This window comes from Delphinapterus leucas, chromosome 19, assembly GCF_059928025.1.
Source record: "Delphinapterus leucas isolate spDelLeu-1000000601 "Yukka" chromosome 19, BTC_Dleu_Yukka2, whole genome shotgun sequence".
NCBI lineage: Eukaryota > Metazoa > Chordata > Mammalia > Artiodactyla > Monodontidae > Delphinapterus > Delphinapterus leucas.
Genome location: NC_143147.1, coordinates 20,665,577 through 20,683,386, shown reverse-complemented (window position 1 = coordinate 20,683,386; position 17,810 = coordinate 20,665,577). Strand labels below are relative to the sequence as shown.

Sequence of the window (17,810 nt, the reverse complement as noted above, 5' to 3'; positions counted from 1 at the left end):
CTCTGAGCTTTTCCTCTGGCACGTGGGTAGGGAGCAGAATGGGTTTTAATTGCTTCTTGTGCCTCCTGTTTTGCCTCCCTCATCTGGCCTTTTGGCTTCTCCACTGCTCACAGTTTGCAGATCAAACTCTAAACAGCTCTGGGAGGTTGGACTCAGCAGGATATTGAGGTCAGGGTTGGGATTTTGTCTACCAAGTGCCATTTGTATCAGTTATCTATTGCCATGGTAATGCCACATAACATCCATTCCCTAACTGGGTGGTTTATGACATTTCTTTATTGCTTCTGAGTCTGTGGGATGGCTGTTGCTCTTGCCTGGGCCTCATGTCTCCCTTCATCCTGGTTCAGCCACTCCCAGAAGACCCACCTGCACCTGTCTGGAAAGATGCACTTTTGTTCTCTCTCAGTGGCTGTTTGGACCTGGCGTCCTGCGCTTGTTGGTGACTTGTGTTTGCCTTTGCATGTGGTGTTCCCTCCTAGACCCTGCGGCTCCTTTCAGCCCTTCCATCCCCCCTGCCTCTTTCTCGCTGTTCTCCCTGTATCATCTCTGCTCTTCCCATGAGCTCAGACCCTACGGCTCCATGAACACTCTTCCATTCACATCCCAGCCTGGGGCGTCAGACATGGCTCAGTTGTATGTACCAGTGAAAGTTTCCCTGAAATAAAACCAAGGAGGTGAAAACACCAGGGTCTGAAGGTGGAAAGAGAACCCCACCAGGAGAGGGTGCAGGCGATGAGGAGCTGTACTTGCTTGGTAGTTGCCTTTGTCCCTGTGGTCCTGTAGGCAGGGCAGAGCCTCTGTGGGTGGGTGTGATCCTCTCATGTGATCCTGTCGAGGGGCAGGTGGTTTTGCCCTCCGGTATCTTTTTCAGAATCTGGTACATCTCAGAGACAGCTGCAGGCTAGGAACGTTTTCCAGGCTGTGTTAAAGAGACTGTAAGATTTGGAAGGTTGGGTCAAACGGCAGTGTTTTCCTGGGTTAATAATGATGTGAGCTGTTCTTTGGAGTTTACAGGCTTGTGTTTTCATTTCATCTTCTCTGCGGGCCTGTGTGGAGGTGGAGACCCCAGCCCTCTGTAGAGAGAACTCGGCTGGCGAGGTGTTACCTGACCACCGGGTCACCGGGCTCTCAGGCCGGTGTGGCTTCACCAGATTCTAAGCCCACAAAGTCCTTTAAGAGGGAGAAGCCTTCTTTTAAGTAGACTTGAATGTTTGCAGAGAAGAGGTCTTTTTTTTTTTTTTTTTTTTTTTTTAGTGATTAGGACTGTACACATTATTAAAAGCAACTTGTTGGAGATTTACAGACAGATTCTTCCATCTCTGAGTCTGAGTCTGAAAATACAAAAGTCCACATGAGGCCGACGGGACACAGCTGCCTGCAGCAGAACTTTTTGTAGTGAATGATTCTAGATGCTCTTTGGAGGTGCATTTCAAAAAAAATACACTTCCTTTCCCTTTGGGGAATTTATCCTAAGGAAATAATCAGAAGTGGGCACAAAGATTTATCTCCCAGGATATCCATTTTAGGGCTGAATATAATAGAATAAAATTGGAAACAATCTGTGTGCCTCCCCCAGGAGGCAAATGATGAAATATATCCAGAAGACTAAGTTGCAATTAAGAATCATGTTTTTGAGGACTTTTAATAAGGTGAGAAAGTGCGGTATGATAAGAAAGCAGAGCAAACAGCGTGTGTAGTAAGAACCCAATTTTATTCAAAATCTGTGTACAGATACCTAGGAAACCATGGGAAGATCTTACACGAAGATGGTGAGTCTTCATCTGGGGGTGGGTGCTGAGTGCGTTTAGGGTGCATATTCGGCAGTGCCCGGGAGAGCCCACGGGAGCTTGCATTTTGACTTGCCCAGTGGCGTCGGCTGTGACGCCATCATTTGCCTGCAGCAGCTAACGCCAGGGTGACACGGTTTTGGCTCTAAGGAGCGGAGAGTTGATCTCCCTGTAAGAATGTTCGCTTTCATAGATCTGCTTTGGAAGTTTCCTGGGGCTCACAAACCTCTACCCCCCAGGAATTTTCTCAGGAAACCAGCATCAGGCAAGTTGTGATTCTGTCCCCCCATGGGTCCCCTGAGCCCTTGTGCTGCAGGGTTTAGAAGCGCTGGGGAGGGTGCTGCTCAGCTTGTCTCGCCCAGCGGGGTGCAGGCGGCACCCGGAGGCCCTGGTGGGCCCCTCTGCAGGGAGGTGGCTCAGACAGAGCACCTGGGCGCTAACTACCACGTGGGGAATCCTGAGGAACAGACTGCCTGGGAGGGACCACGCCACAGAACATAGTGAGAACCCAGCCCTGCTCCGAGCATGTCTGGCTTGTTGTCTGAGTTCCTGCTTGTCTGGGAAAGGCCATTTGTCTGAGGAAATCAGCTCCACTGCAGTTTATTCACTAAACACCTACTTTGTAGCCGGCCCTGTGCAGGGATGGAGAGAGGATGCAGGCCCCCCCAGGGAGCCCACAAACACGTGCACACACACACACACACATCCTTCAGCCTCTTCCCTCACAACTGGAAGGACCTCCGAGACAGGCCGGGCCCCAGGTGCCGCTCCTCCCCTCGTTTAGAGCAAGGCCAGAGCCCCCATGCAGCCCTCCGCCTACAGACCCTGCTGCCTCTGCTCCCCTCCAGGCTCTGGGCCATTTCCACTTGTGAATGTGTGGGTTCGCCTTCCTGCTTTTTACTTACCTTCTTTAAGCCCCTGTTTTGGTCCCTCATCATTTGATTTTTTTTTTTTTCCAAGTTGGATCTATACTTCTCTTATGCAAAAATCCCATTCTTTTTTTTTAAATTTCTTTCTTTATTTGGTTACTCCGGGTCTTAGTTGCGGCTTGCCAGCTCCTCTGTTGTGGCATGCGAACTCTTAGATGCAGCATGCACGTGGGATCTAGTTCCCTGACCAGGGATCGAACCCGGGCCCCCTGCATTGGGAGTGCGGAGTCTTACCCACTGTGCCACCAGGGAAGTCACCTCATGATCTGATTTTTGTCCAGGACAGATCGAAGTGTGTCAGTACAAGGGTGCGGTCCGTATTCAGCTCACAGGCACTGCTCTTTGGAAGTCTAAAGGACCCAGCTCTTAAGAGGGCCTGGACCTGGGAAGGGCACCTCCTGCCCTGCTCCTCCTCGAGGCCCCGGCCGGAGGCGGAGCAGAGCCCAGGAGGTGTGCTGGGTGGTAGTGAGCACACAGCTTGGCAGAAGAGGGGGTGCGGGAAGCCGGGGACAGGGGCCGGCTGGCGGCCGAGGAGCTGGCAGCCAGCTCAGACTGCAGAGGTTTGGGGAACCTAAGCTGACTCTGTCAGCAGTTTCCTAAGACATGTTCCCCAAGCTGCCCTTCCCACCCCCCACCTGTCCCGAGATTGCTCCGCGTGGGCGAGGGACAGCTGTGCCTCCCGAGGTGCCAGCCACAGCCCGGGGCAGGCACCTCAGTCCCTGGACAGGGCGTGAGTTCTTGCTCGGAGCCACGGCTGTGGACATGCTCAGCCGCGAGCTTACCGTCGTTGAAGACCCTGCCACCAGTGCCCAAGGCCCCAGGCCCCGGCAGGGGACGTCTCTCTCATCTCCCTGCACCTCTCTGAGGTGTTGGGCTCCGTGGGCTCATCTTCCTCAAAAAGTTCCAGAAGCGAGAAGGGTGGGGGACCCAGGATGCCTCCTCCTCCCTGCCCCGGGGACCAGGCTGGGGTGGGGACTCAGTTCCCCCCACCAGGTTGGAGCAGCGACCAACCTCCCACCCCAGGATCCTTCTCCAGTCCCTCACCTGCTATCCCTGCATCCCTCCTGCAACTCAGCGGGTGGGAATCTGTTGGAATTGCCCAGGGCAATCCCTCCAGCCTGTCTGTCTCAGCTCAGTCGGGTACTGATGGGGAAACTGAGGCCCAGGGAAAATAACTGATTGTTCCTGGTCTTCCAGTAAGTTTGCATAAAAGCCAGACTCTCCAGGTCTTTTCTCTCCTAGTTGAGTCATCCTCACTGCCACGAAACCTTTCCCTTCATACTTACAGCACAAGGTGGCCCGGTGCAGAAAAAGTAGTATTGGTTAAGGGTTAGCAGACCTGCATAGGTGTGACCTTTTCTCAGTCTCTCATCCTCATTCTTTTGTCTTCTGCCCAACAAAAAATAATTAGATTGAGGAAGAACAGAACAGAGCCTGTGGGTGGTTGCAGAGTCATTTTGGCTCAAGTTAAACAAAGCAGGGCTTCCCTGGTGGCGCAGTGGTTGAGAGTCTGCCTGCCGATGCAGGGGACGCGGGTTCGTGCCCCAGTCCGGGAAGATCCCACATGCCGCGGAGCGGCTGGGCCCATGAGTCACGGCCGCTGAGCCTGCGCGCCTGGAGCCTGTGCTCCACAACGGGAGAAGCCACAGCAGTGAGAGGCCCACGTACCACAAAAAAAAACAAAACAAAACAAAGAAAAGGAATAGACCTCAGATGGGTCAGAGGACAGATAAATGTTAGTTTGGGGGTTCTCTTGTCAGTGATCCCAAAACTCTGGCCCCCTAAGTAGTGACCCAGGGACTTCCCTGGCGGTCCAGTGTTTAAGACTTCACTTTCCAATGCAGGGCGTATGGGTTTGAACCTGGTCGGGGAGCTAAAATCCCACATAGCTTGCGGCCAAAAACCAAGACATAAAACAGAAGCAATATTGTAACAAATTCAATGAAGACTTTTAAAATGGTCCACATCAAAAAAAAAAAAAAAAAAAGAAGTGACCCAAAGGGGACAAAAGAAGTTCATTCTTTTTTTTTTTTTTTTTTTTTTTAAGAAGTTCATTCTTTAGAGGTTCATCTGGGGGCGATGTGTTTGGGGCAGTGAGGAGCTGCTGCCTCGCCGCCTGGGTTTGCTGCTGTCTCCTGGACGTCCCTGCCTGTCCCGCTGTAAAGGAGGTGAAGGTTCGAGCATGAGAGCACAGGGTCCCTTCTTTCTTCCCACCTCCTCCCCCGGCTCAGGTCCACTCCCGTTTGGTTCAGAAGCTTCTGGAGATGATGGAATTCCCACCCTGAGATTCCCCGGCTTGCCCCTCCCTCTGGGTCACCACTGGTGCATCCCTGCTTTTGTGAGGGTGCCTGGCAGAGCAGAGGGGCCACCTGCATACTCACTGCACCCGGCTGCAGCAGGGTGGGCAGGAAGGCTCAGGGCCTTCTAGTGCTGGGAGCAGTGGCCCGAGACACGGTGCCCCCTGCAGGCCACGGCAGGAATGGCAGTGCCTATGAGGTGATGAACACCTAGTTAACCCTGGGCACAGCCTGTCCCTGTTAGGGACACCCCATCACTTCCATTTCTTGAAGCTCCCAGAATATTTTTGAAAAATAATAAGGAAACAGGGCTACTGAGATGAGTGTGTTTTAAATGTTTACTTGGAACAGAGTAACGCTTTTCACACCCATGCAGCAGCGTGACTGCGCTATTCACAAGATAACAGAACTTATTAAAAAAACCAACAAACAATCATGAGAGATTACTACGAGCAACTCTATGCCAATAAAATGGACAACCTGGAAGAAATGGACAACTTCTTAGAAATGCACAACCTGCCAAGACTGAATCAGGAAGAAATAGAAAATATGAACAGACCAATCACAAGCACCGAAATTGAAACTGTGATTTAAAATCTTCCAACAAACAAAAGCCCAGGACCAGATGGCTTCACAGGCGAATTCTATCAAACATTTAGAGAAGAGCTAACACCTATCCTCCTCAAACTCTTCCAAAATATAGCAGAGGGAGGAACACTCCCAAACTCATTCTACGAGGCCACCATCACCCTGATACCAAAACCAGACAAGGATGTCACAAAGAAAGAAAACTACAGGCCAGTATCACTGATGAACATAGATGCAAAAATCCTCGACAAAATCCAACAGCACATTAAAAGGATCATATACCATGATCAAGTGGGGTTTATTCCAGGAATGCAAGGATTCTTCAATATACGCAAATCAATCAATGTGATACACCATATTAACAAATTGAAGGAGAAAAACCATATGGTCATCGCAATAGATGCAGAGAAAGCTTTTGACAAAATTCAACACCGATTTATGATAAAAGCCCTCCAGAAAGTAGGCACAGAGGGAACTTTCCTCAACATAATAAAGGCCATATATGACAAACCCACAGCCAACAGCATCCTCAATGGTGAAAAACTGAAAGCATTTCCACTAAGATCAGGAACAAGACAAGGTTGCCCACTCTCACCGCTCTTATTCAACATAGTTTTGGAAGTTTTAGCCACAGCAATCAGAGAAGAAAAGGAAATGAATCCAAATCAGAAAAGAAGAAGTAAAGCTGTCACTGTTTGCAGATGACATGATACTATACATAGAGAATCCTAAAGATGCTACCAGAAAACTACTAGAGCTAATCAATGAATTTGGTAAAGTAGCGGGATACAAAATTAATGCACAGAAATCTCTGGCATTCCTATACACTAATGATGAAAAATCTGAAAGTGAAATCAAGAAAACACTCCCATTTACCATTGCAACAAAAAGAATAAAATATCTAGGAATAAACCTACCTAAGGAGACAAAAAACCTGTATGCAGAAAATTATAAGACACTGATGAAAGAAATTAAAGATGATACAAATAGATGGAGAGGTATACCATGTTCTTGGATTGGAAGAATCAACATTGTGAAAATGACTCTACTACCCAAAGCAATGTACAGATTCAATGCAATCCCTATCAAACTACCACTGGCATTTTTCACAGAACTAGAACAAAAAATTTCACAATTTGTATGGAAACACAAAAGACCCCAAAGAGCAAAACCAATCTTGAGAACGAAAAACGGAGCTGGAGGAATCAGGCTCCCTGACTTCAGACTATACTACAAAGCTACAGTAATCAAGACAGTATGGTACTGGCACAAAACCAGAAATATAGATCAATGGAACAGGATAGAAAGCCCAGAGATAAACCCACGCACATATGGTCACCTTATCTTTGATAAAGGAGGCAGGAATGTACAGTGGAGAAAAGACAGCCTCTTCAATAAGTGGTGCTGGGAAAACTGGACAGGTACATGTAAAAGCATGAGATTAGATCACTCCCTAATACCATACACAAAAATAAGCTCAAAATGGATTAAAGACCTAAATGTAAGGCCAGAAACTATCAAACTCTTAGAGGAAAACATAGGCAGGACACTCTATGACATGAATCACAGCAAGATCCTTTTTGACCCACCTCCTAGAGAAATGGAAAGAAAAACAAAAATAAACAAATGGGACCTAATGAAAGGTAAAAGCTTTTGCACAGCAAAGGAAACCATAAACAAGACCGAAAGACAACCCTCAGAATGGGAGAAAATATTTGCAAATGAAGCAGCTGATAAAGGATTCATCTCCAAAATTTACAAGCATCTCATGCAGCTCAATAACAAAAAAACAAACAACCCAATCCAAAAATGGGCAGAAGACCTAAATAGACATTTCTCCAAAGAAGGTATACAGATTGCCAACAAACACATGAAAGCATGCTCAACATCATTAATCATTAGAGAAATGCAAATCAAAACTACAATGAGATATCATCTCACACCAGTCAGAACGGCCATCATCAAAAAATCTAGAAACAATAAATGCTGGAGAGGGTGTGGAGAAAAGGGAACCCTCTTGCACTGCTGGTGGGAATGTGAATTGGTACAGCCACTGTGGAGAACAGTATGGAGGGTCCTTAAAAAACTACAAATAGAACTACTGTATGACCCAGCAATCCCACTACTGGGCATATACCCTGAGCAAACCATATTTCAAAGAGTCATGTACCAAAATGTTCATTGCAGCTCTATTTACAATAGCCAGGAGATGGAAACAACCTAAGTGTCCATCATCGGATGAATGGATAAAGAAGATGTGGCACATATATACAATGGAATATTACTCAGCCATAAAAAGAAACGAAATTGAGCTATTTGTAATGAGGTGGATGGACCTAGAGTCTGTCATACAGAGTGAAGTAAGTCAGAAGGAGAAAGACAAATACCGTATGCTAACACATATATATGGAATTTAAGGGAAAAAAAACGTCATGAAGAACCTAGGGGTAAGAAAGGAATAAAGACCTACTAGAGAATGGACTTGAGGATATGGGGAGGGGGAAGGGTAAGTTGTGACAAAGTGAGAGAGTGTCATGGACATATATACACTACCAAACGTAAAATAGGTATCTAGTGGGAAGCAGCCGCATAGCGCAGGGAGATCAGCTCGGTGCTTTGTGACCACCTAGAGGGGTGGGATAGGGAGGGTGGGAGGGAGGGAGACGCAAGAGGGAAGAGATATGGGAACATATGTATATGTATAACTGATTCACCTTGTTATAAAGCAGAAACTAACACACCATTGTAAGGCAATTATACTCCAATAAAGATGTAAAAAAAAAAAAAAGACGTAGGCAAAGAGTCATAATCTAAAAAAAAACAAAACAAATTGTAGCTGAAATGGGACTGGTTTAAAGTTGTTTGATGAGCGTGTCATTTTTGAGCCCACCTTTTTTTTTCCTGGACTGGATGTGAGTCTCCTTTGGGAGAAGGTCAAGACTTTAAATGTGGGGAGGCCTTTGGTGACGGTGGCACCAGCAGCCCTCCCAGCACTGGGCCTGGCCATGGGGACTCCACATGTGACTCTTTGGGGCCTCGGTTAACTCAGGTCTCGCTCTCAAGGTGGCTGACAGTGGGGAGTGGGTGCCTGGATCAGCTGAGTGGAATAGAGAGCCCACTGTGGTCAAGGTAGTGGGCTTGGTCCCTGAGTGGGTCAGTTAGCTGCAGCCTGCACGCTGCCCCCTGCTGGTCGTCACAGAAATAGGTGACATTGGTCTAGAACAACAGTTCTCAAACCACGGTCCAGGATCTCTGGGGGCTCCCAACGCCTTTCGGGGGGTCCACAAAGTAAAAACTATTTTAATAATAATAATACACTTGGTCAAGTTCTCTCACAAATATACAGGTGAAAAGTTCATTGGCATGAATGCCCCATTGGAACTAATCTTTAAGAAACTACCATCTGTTGAGTTTGGGTACAGTATGAAAGAATGTCCACAGTTATCTGGGAAGGCTATTAAAATACTCCACCCTTTCCCAGCTATAGCGTGAGCTGTGAGAGTCTGGATGTCCTTCATGTACTTTAACAAATCTCCATATCACAAAAGATTGAATGAAATGTCAGATATGAAACTGACTTTTGTTTAGCCAAACATTACATAGATTTGTAAAAATGCAAAACAATACCATTATTCTCACTAACTGTTTTTGTTTTGAAAATACAGTTTTTCAATAAAGTATGTGAGCATCTCATGGGTTTATTATTTTTTGATGAACTGACAATTAAAATTTTTTCTCAGTGTTAATTTCTAATACGGTAAATATCAACAGATATGGCCCATATCCTTTGGAGTTCTCAAGAATTTTTTATAACAGTTTAATGAGATGTAGTTCACGTACCATAAAATTCAGACATTTAAAGGGTACAGTGCAGTGGTTTCAGTGAATTCACAAAGTTATGCAACCGTCACCACTATCTAATTCCAGAACATTTCCATCATCCAAAAAAGAAAACCTGAGCCCGTTAGCAGTCACTCCCATTCCTTCCTCCCCTCTACCCCCAGCCCCTGGCAACCACTCATCTACCTTCTGTCTCTATGGATCGGCCCATTCTGGACATTTTATATAAATAGAACCGTACACTATGTGGTCTTTTGTAACTGGCTTCTTTCACTTAGCGTGTTTTCAAGGTTCATCCATGTTGTGTAGCCTGTGTCAGCACTCCATTCCCTTTTATGACCAAACAATATTCCATTGTCCACGTTTTATCCATTCATCAGTTAGTGGACGTTTGAATTGTTTCCACTTTTTGGCTGTTATGAATAATGCTGCTGTGAATATTCATGTACAGTTTCATACGTGGACATGACGTTTTCTCTTGTGTTTATACTTCAGAGTCCTTTCTGGGTCTTATGGTAACTCTGTGTAACATTTAAGGAACTGCCAGACTAATTTCCAACCTCAGTGATTTTTAAGAGTGTAAAGGAGTCCTGTGTTTGAGAACCACTGGTCTGGAGGGGATTAGACCAGGGGAGTGTGGATAACTCAGTACTGCCCCTCGTCTTTGCTCTGGGATTGGGATTCCCTCAGACTCATCCCTCTCTCTTCCCCTCCTTACTCTCCCCACCAACACACATCCTTGGTGGCAAGGAGAAAGCCAGCTAAGCTAGGCTGCACAAGTTAAGCCCCCAGCAAGCTCTGGAGCAGGGTCTCCTCCCTGCAGGATTCCCAGGGGGGCCATTTTCATCGTGGTCCCCATGAAGTAAAGCAGGGGTAGTACTTGGAGGGTGCAGGGATCAAACGCCCTTGGGGCTTGCCCCGCTACGTTGAAAACTGCTGAGGTGTGCCTCTTTTCTCCTTTCCGATTCTGTCCCTTTGACATCCTGCCGGTCAAGTCCAACCTTGTCACTTAGCTGCGTGATCCACCTAGCTACCCCTCCCAGAATCACGAGTCTTTTGAAAGAGGAGCTTTGAGGGAATAGCATTTAGCTGGAGGATTGATTCTGCTGGTGAGATTCCAGACATCCTCGGGGACGGGGTGGGGATGGGGCAGGGGCCGGCAACGGACAGGGATAGGTTGGAAGTACCGGTTTTGGGTGTCTGAGGGACCCTGTCTGCCGTCTGTACCCCAGCCAATGACATGCTCTTTCTTCTTCCCTCTTCTCCCCTCAGATGTGACTCCACACCCTGGCTGGGTGTTCCAAGTCATGGCCAACACCATCTTCGGCAGCGGGAATGATCAGTGGGTTTGCCCCAATGATCGGCAGCTTGCCCTGCGAGCCAAGTGAGTACCTCTAGGGCTTGGCCGGGCCCTCCCTTCCCTCCCCCGTCCTAGTTCCCCTCCCTTCTTTGACAAGATTCAATCCCAGGCCCCCAGAAAGAGCAGTTTGGAGACAAGTGCCCGTCTAATACACACCACACTCCTGGCGCTGAGCTGGGCGCCTAACAGCCATTCACTCATTTAACTGCTGTATGGAATGTATTCCCATTTCTCAGATGAGGACAGTGAGGCTGAGGTCCTCACCCAAGTCACCCACCTTGTCAGTGGCAGGGCTGGGACTCCCCTGGGTCCATGTGAGCCCACACCTATGTTCTTTCGATCACAATAGGCTCCAGGGAGCCAGGCCACTTCCTTTACCTTCTCTGTTAAGAGTATAAATCCCCCATCACTGAACCTTCAGTCCCTGAGTCCCTGGCAGCGGGGAGCCTTTGATCTCTGGATGCCCACTTCATAGTTGAGCGCCCACTTCATAGTTGAGTGCCCACTTCATAGTTGAGTTGACAGACCAAAGGCTTGTCTAATTTATGAAGAGCTGCCCTCTGGGCTGAAACACACAACCAGCCTTGAAGCATCCCAGGTCTCTGCCATGCTCGTGTCAGGGTCTCTCTTGTTCTGGTTTGCCCCCAGCTTTCCTGTTATCTCTCAGCCTGATGACCCCTCGGCTGTAGTTAGATCAGCCCATCTCCACCCACTGCCCCCCTCCGTGGCTGGAGACCAGGGGCTCCCAGATGCCTCTCCAGCCTTCCAGTCTCTTCCTGTCCCTCCAGGGAGTTGGGGGTCCCTGGGGTCAAATAAGCCCAAGAGTGCCTCTTCATCTGTCAAGTCGTGCTGGGTACAGGAGCCAGCATTTCCCAAATGGAACCAAGTTCAAGAAATTTGCAATTAAACATTGTGAGCCTGCAGGGGACAGAGCTGAAACATCAAAAGAGGATAGAAAAATTAATCTGAAATGCCCAAGAAGAGTGGAGTCCTGCGTGATTTGCCACAGTTAATTTGTCTCGCTCACTGGGATGGCTCGGCTCTTTTAGCCCCCGTGTGGCCCCTGTGGGGGAGAGACCAGGGGTGAAACCGTCCTCTCTCCCTCTCTCCTCTGACACCAGGCGAGATGATGCGTCCTCCGTGGCTGGATGTGAGGAGCTGGCGAGAGCTGTGCTCTTGTAGGAGGGCCCGGTGTGACCCCTGGTGACCCCGCCGGCATTCCCTTTGGCTCTCCGTGACCTGGTCTTGCGCTCAGCAGCAGCCAGAAACTGTTGTAGCACCTTGTATTTATTTATTTATTTTTGGCTGCATTGGGTCTTTGTTGCTGCATGCGGGCTTTCTCTAGTTGCGGCGAGCGGGGGCTATGCTTCGTTGTGGTGTGCGGGCTTTTCATTGCAGTGGCTTCTCTTGTTGCGGAGGACGGGCTCTAGGTGTGTGGGATTCAGTAGTTGCGGTACGCGGGCTCAGTAGTTGTGGCGCACGTGCTTTGTTGCTCCGCGGCTTGTGGGATGTTCCCGGACCAGGGCTCGAGCCCGTGTCCCCTGCATTGGCAGGCGGATTCTTAACCACTGCGCCACCAGGGAAGCCCATAGCACCTTTTAGAAGAGTAAATGCTTTTATCTCCTCCCCGGGGTGTGCTGCCTTGTAATGCCAGGCTCCTTAAAGGAGAGTGTTACAGATTCCCGCAGCCAGGGACGGGTGAATGTGTACCCCTGCCCACTCCAAGGCCTGGCCTCCCTTCCTGTCCCCACCAGTCCTGCCCTGTTCCCATTCTTTGCTTTCCTCAGCTCTGTGAGGGTCACTTAAAAAAGTATTAGTCTAGGGCAAGGTATTTTTAAAAATTGAAGTATATTCGATTTACCGTATTATATTAGTTTCAGGTGTACAACATAGCGATTCAATATTTTATAGATTATACTCCACTTGAAGTTATTGTAAAAATTATTGGCTATATTCCCTGTGCTGTACACTATATCCTTATAGCTTATTTATTTGATACATAGTAGTTTGTAAGAAGGCATTTTTTTAAATTGGAGAAATAGGCAGTCTAGAAGTCTGGACCTCTCCAATGCAGCACATTACTTTATGCCTTCATGCCTTTGCACGTTCAGTGTCCTTTGCCTGAATGCCAACTCCCTGCTTCCATTGGGGGAGCTCCTATTCATCCTGCAAAACCCAGCACAAATGCTACCTCTTTGGTTAAGCTGTTCCTAATGGTCTCACCCATGATCATTATAAAAATCATCACTGCCACTTATTCAGCAACTGGGCATCTGCTATGTACAGAGCACTTTATATACCCTCCTTATTTCATCTTCCTGGCATCCCTTAAAGAGACAGATCAAGAAATCAAGGATGAGCAGCTGTCCAAGTTCTCATGCCTGGGAAGAGACAGAGCTGTAAGATGAGACCACCCATTGGACTTCAGAATCTGAGTCCTTCACCTTAACCAGCCTGGGATGGCTTTCTCTCTACTCACAGAGAAAAGACATGCTTTTTAGCTCTCCCAATTTCTACAGTGTCGGCAGTGCTTGGATGCAAGAGCTGGACTGGGTGGTGACGTGAGACCACCAGTGTCCATCCGTTTCAGGGAACCACTAGTAAGGCATCCACACCCTCATCTTCCTGCCCTGTATCCTGTGTCACAATCTCTTGCCTGCTGCCACTTCTTTAGGGGAGCCCTTCTAGAGCTGCTCCCCTGCCTGAGTCAGTTCTCCTTATTTGTACATCCTCCTCACGGCCACCCGCATGGCCTGCCCGGTGGCTCGTCCCAGCACCTAGCGAGCCTGGCATCACAGTGGACGCTCAATAAATAGGTATTGAATGAATGGCTCTCCGAATTTTTCGGTAAATAAATATTTTTGTAACTGATCGGGCATCCGTCTCCCCCAGAATATTGTAGTTCTGGAGGGCAGTGACCTTGCCACCTTGTCCGTCTCTGTGTTCCCACCACCTGGCGCAGAAAGTCTGGGAGAAGCTGGGCCCCAGGGCAGGGAGTTCGGCTCGGTCCCCTGCTGCCACCCTCACCATCCAGAAAAATAGAAAGGGTTGGAGTTCTTCCCCTCCGTCCTGGGGGTCTGGGCCGGTCCCCAGCCCCGCCTCGCCACACTGGCCGGCCCTCACTGCTCCTCCAGGGTAACCTCCTGCCCTGGATCCCTCTAGTTTTCAGAATGCTGCGTGAATATCCTTTTATCCTCAGCGCTTGTTTTTAACCTAATTACCAGTCTTTCCTGTCACATAGTAAACTCCATCTCACTTTCTTATACAACTCAGATCCGGGTGTTCCTTCTTCTCTTGGTCATCTTCTGTGCTGTTCCCTTGAAACCGCTCATGCTGTGGCCATGGCCTTCTGCGCATTCCATGCTCCTGTCTCCCCCCAACCCCCCCGAGGTGCTAAGGGGGTGCTGCCATCCTTGTGGGAGCCGGGAGCTGGCGGGTGGCAGAGGCAGCGTTTGAAGGCTGGTGTCTGAACCCCTTGCCCCTGACACACAGACTGTGCTCAGGGGACCTTTGTGGATGTGGCGGGGATGCCAGTTTGCACTGGGGTTGCACTTCTGTGTTGTTCTCTCTCAAGGCTGCAGACGGGCTGGTCTGTGCACACCTACCAGACAGAGAAGCAGAGGAAGAGCCAGTGCCTCAGCCCAGCCGAGGTGGAGGCCATCCTGCAGGTCATCCAGAGGGCCGAGCGGCTTGATGTCCTGGAACAGCAGAGAGTCGGGTAAGGGCTGCTCCCAAGATGGGGCAGGAGTGAGGCCATGGACAGGGAAGCAGGGCATTTAGTGCCAGATCAGTGGGCTGGGCGTCTGGCGCCCTGGCTCCTAGTTCCAGCTTTTCACTGGGAGTGAGTCAGCTCTGCCTGAACGCCCCTGGCGTGCAGATTCCTAACCCAGCCTGTCCAAGCCTCAGTATACCCCTCTGTAAGATGGGGATAGCAGCTGATATGTGGGCCCCAGGCTGTGGGGAGGATGAATGAGTGCCATCAAACACGTTAAGGTCTGTTTAGCTCTGCACAGAGGAGGGTCGCTGTGGTTCAGCCAGGGGAGGGATTGACGTGGAGGCTGAACTGTGGGTTCTCCCATCAAAGACCAACAGGAGCCGCTCTCCAGCTTAATCTAAGCTCTTCCGGCCTCCGGCATCCAGAGCCGTCTCCTACATAGTCTTCAGTTTTGTTGTGGCTTTTTTTTTTTGTTTAATTACAAAAGCAACTCATACTTCCAAGACAATCTGAAAAACACAGGCAGGCACGAGGAGGAAAACATAACTGCAGGGCACTGGCAGGAATTAATTTGATTCTGGTCTCCTTGTTCTTTTTCTATTTACCTTTTTCTATTAAATAGATGATCATTTTTTAAAAGTCAGACATTGTAGAAATGCACAGTTCTAGAAAGTGAAAGCACCACTACAAAGACCAACTGCTGTCCAGTTTGTTGTCTGTGCCTCCGTAATACTGACATATTACTACCATTTCATTACAAAAAGGGTTTGTATCTGACAGACTAATTGTCTTTTGCTCTTTTCTCCCCACCACACCTGGCTGGGGCCCCTCCCTCTCTCAGGCCTAGCCCAAGGGTCCTGCAAGGCTCTGCGGGTCTCCGAGGTGCCTGTGCTGATGACGGATGGGCCAGCACCACATCCCTCGGGCTCCCTCAGGAGGGCGTGCTGGGAGCTAGTGAGGGGTGTCCCCCGTGGGCTCCCCGCAGCTGTGGGAAGCATTTGCACCCCGCCCCCATCCATCTGGGCTGTCATCTTTGCCTTCCCTGTGCCGCTCACATCGTCTGGCCCTGGCTGTGAGCGCTGGGTTTGGCTGGGGCAGGAATGGCCCAGGAGACAGTTAATCATCTCAGAGGGAGGAGGTGCATCCTGTGTGTTTCCATGAGTGGGAGTCACAGGGCTGTACGGAGAGGGGGTCCCCCAAAAACAAGTGGGTCAGGCCAGGGCCGAACTCGGCTTTGCTCCCGGAACCCTGCAGGTCCCTGGAAGAGGGACGGCGATTCCTGGGGAAGTCAGGAGTGCCAGCTGGAGGGCAGGTGGGCAGAGGCAGCCTCGGCGCCCAGTCCGCCCTCCGTCGGCCCCCAGGCAGGGCCTGATCACCCCAGGGGAGAGGGTGGAGTTGCCATGAGACTTGGGGTGGCCTGAGTGTGGCCCTGGCTCTACCTCTGAGGAGCTGTGCAATGCTGGCAAGTGACTTCACGTCTCGGAGCCTCAATCTTCTCACCTTTAAAGTGGGGGGGAAACAGCATCCTCTGTGCTGGGCGGTTGTGAGAGTTACAGGGCATAACGTACCCACACCCCGTCTTCCATGCATTCAAGAATTTTCACTGGGAATCCACTGGGCACTGGAGACACAGCGGCCAATGAAACAGAAGCAGAAGTGGCCGCGTGTTGTGGGCGTGGCAGGGTCGTATGACAGGTTGTCATGCAACAGGGTCACGGTGGGCTGGGGGACCGTGGGACCCAAGGAGAGGCACCTATCCTGGGCTCTGCGGGGTTCAAAGAGGACCTCTTTCTCTTTCTCCCTCTAGCTTCTCCGTCCACCCAGGTGCTTAAGCCAAAAGTCTCTACTCCATCCTGGGTCTTTCTCTTACCTCTCCTCCCCCAAATCCATCTGTGCCGACTCTGAAATACAGCCCGTCCTGCTCTCCGTCCTCCTTCCCCAGCCCTGCCACCTCCTGCCGGCTTCCTCACCGGACTCCCCCTGTAATCCCAGCTTCCCACAGCAGCTGGAGGGAGCTTTTAGCTTTTAGGGAGCTTAGATCAGATCACTCCTCTACTTAAAACTCTTCAGGGGGCTCGCGTTGATCTTAGAAAACAATCCAAACTTCCAAAACCAATCCAATCGGGCTTCCCTGGTGGCGCAGTGGTTGAGAGTCTGCCTGCCGATGCAGGGGACACGGGTTCGTGCCCCAGTCTGGGAAGATCCCACATGCCGCGGAGCGGCTGCGCCTGTGAGCCATGGCCGCTGAGCCTGAGCATCCGGAGCCTGTGCTCTGCAACGGGAGAGGCCACAACAGTGAGAGGCCCGCGTACCGCAAAAAAAACCGCAAAAAAAAAAAAAAAAAAAAAAATCCAACCTACAAACCCCGTGTAATCTGGCCCCTCCTCGCCCCTCCAGCCTCCGTTACCCCAGGCAGTCTAGCCCCCCTGGCCTTCTTACCATTCTAATGCCCTAGGGCCTTGCTCTTTGTACTTGCTGTTCCCTCTGCCTGGGATGCTCCCCCAGCTGTTCACATGTTTGGTCCTTGTCGTCCTTTACCTCTCAGTTCAAATGTCCTCAGAGAGGCCTTCACTGATCACCATCTAACATGCCCTGCTCCCTCCCAGCCCCACTTATTTTATTTTATAACACTCCCCCCTCTGAAGTCAGTTTGCTTGTTTATGGACTTTCTCCCTTTATTGAACATAAATTCCATAAGAACAGGGACCGTGTCCATCTCTGGCTTGTTTGCTACAATACTCCCCGTGTCTGGCATGTTGTAGGTGCCCAGTTAATGGTTGGTGAGTGAGTGAATGATTAGGAGTTAGCCAGGGGAAGGGATGGGGCAGGGAACAGTACCCCAGGTGAGGGAACCATCCCCCAGGAAGTGGTACAGTACTGGGGCCCCGTGGCAGCCGCGCCTGGGCAGGGGTCTGGTTGGAGGCAGGAAGCACATGCCGTCTGACTCTGTCCTGTGCTGCAGGCGGCTGGTGGAGCGGCTGGAGACCATGAGGCGCAACGTGGTGGGGAATGGCCTCTCCCAGTGTCTGCTCTGTGGGGAGGTGCTGGGCTTCCTGGGCAGCTCATCGGTGTTCTGCAAAGACTGCAGGAAGGTAAGGCCCTGCTCTGGCTTCCCAGCCTGGACCAGCCCTGTTACTCTGTGGCTTTGCAGCCTGGCTCCCAGGAGTGTGTGTGTGTGTGTGTGTGTGTGTGTGTGTGTGTGTATACATTCGTGCATACATGTGTGCACACATGGTATCCTATGCTTCTTGGCAAGAAGGATTGGGGCCTGAAGGTCAAATGGCCAGGCTTCTA

At 50.0% G+C, this 17,810-nt stretch overlaps 1 protein-coding gene across 1 annotated transcript in view; it reads left to right on the top strand.

The window, feature by feature from the left end:
• RPH3AL (rabphilin 3A like (without C2 domains)) overlaps window positions 1-17,810 on the top strand; it is a 125,486-nt gene that overhangs the window by 18,484 nt on the left and 89,192 nt on the right. Inside the window, 3 exon segments of the mRNA XM_089900650.1 lie at window positions 10,714-10,825; window positions 14,376-14,519; window positions 17,479-17,608. Coding sequence (XP_089756776.1) covers window positions 10,749-10,825; window positions 14,376-14,519; window positions 17,479-17,608 — 351 coding nt within the window. The 5' untranslated portion in view covers window positions 10,714-10,748.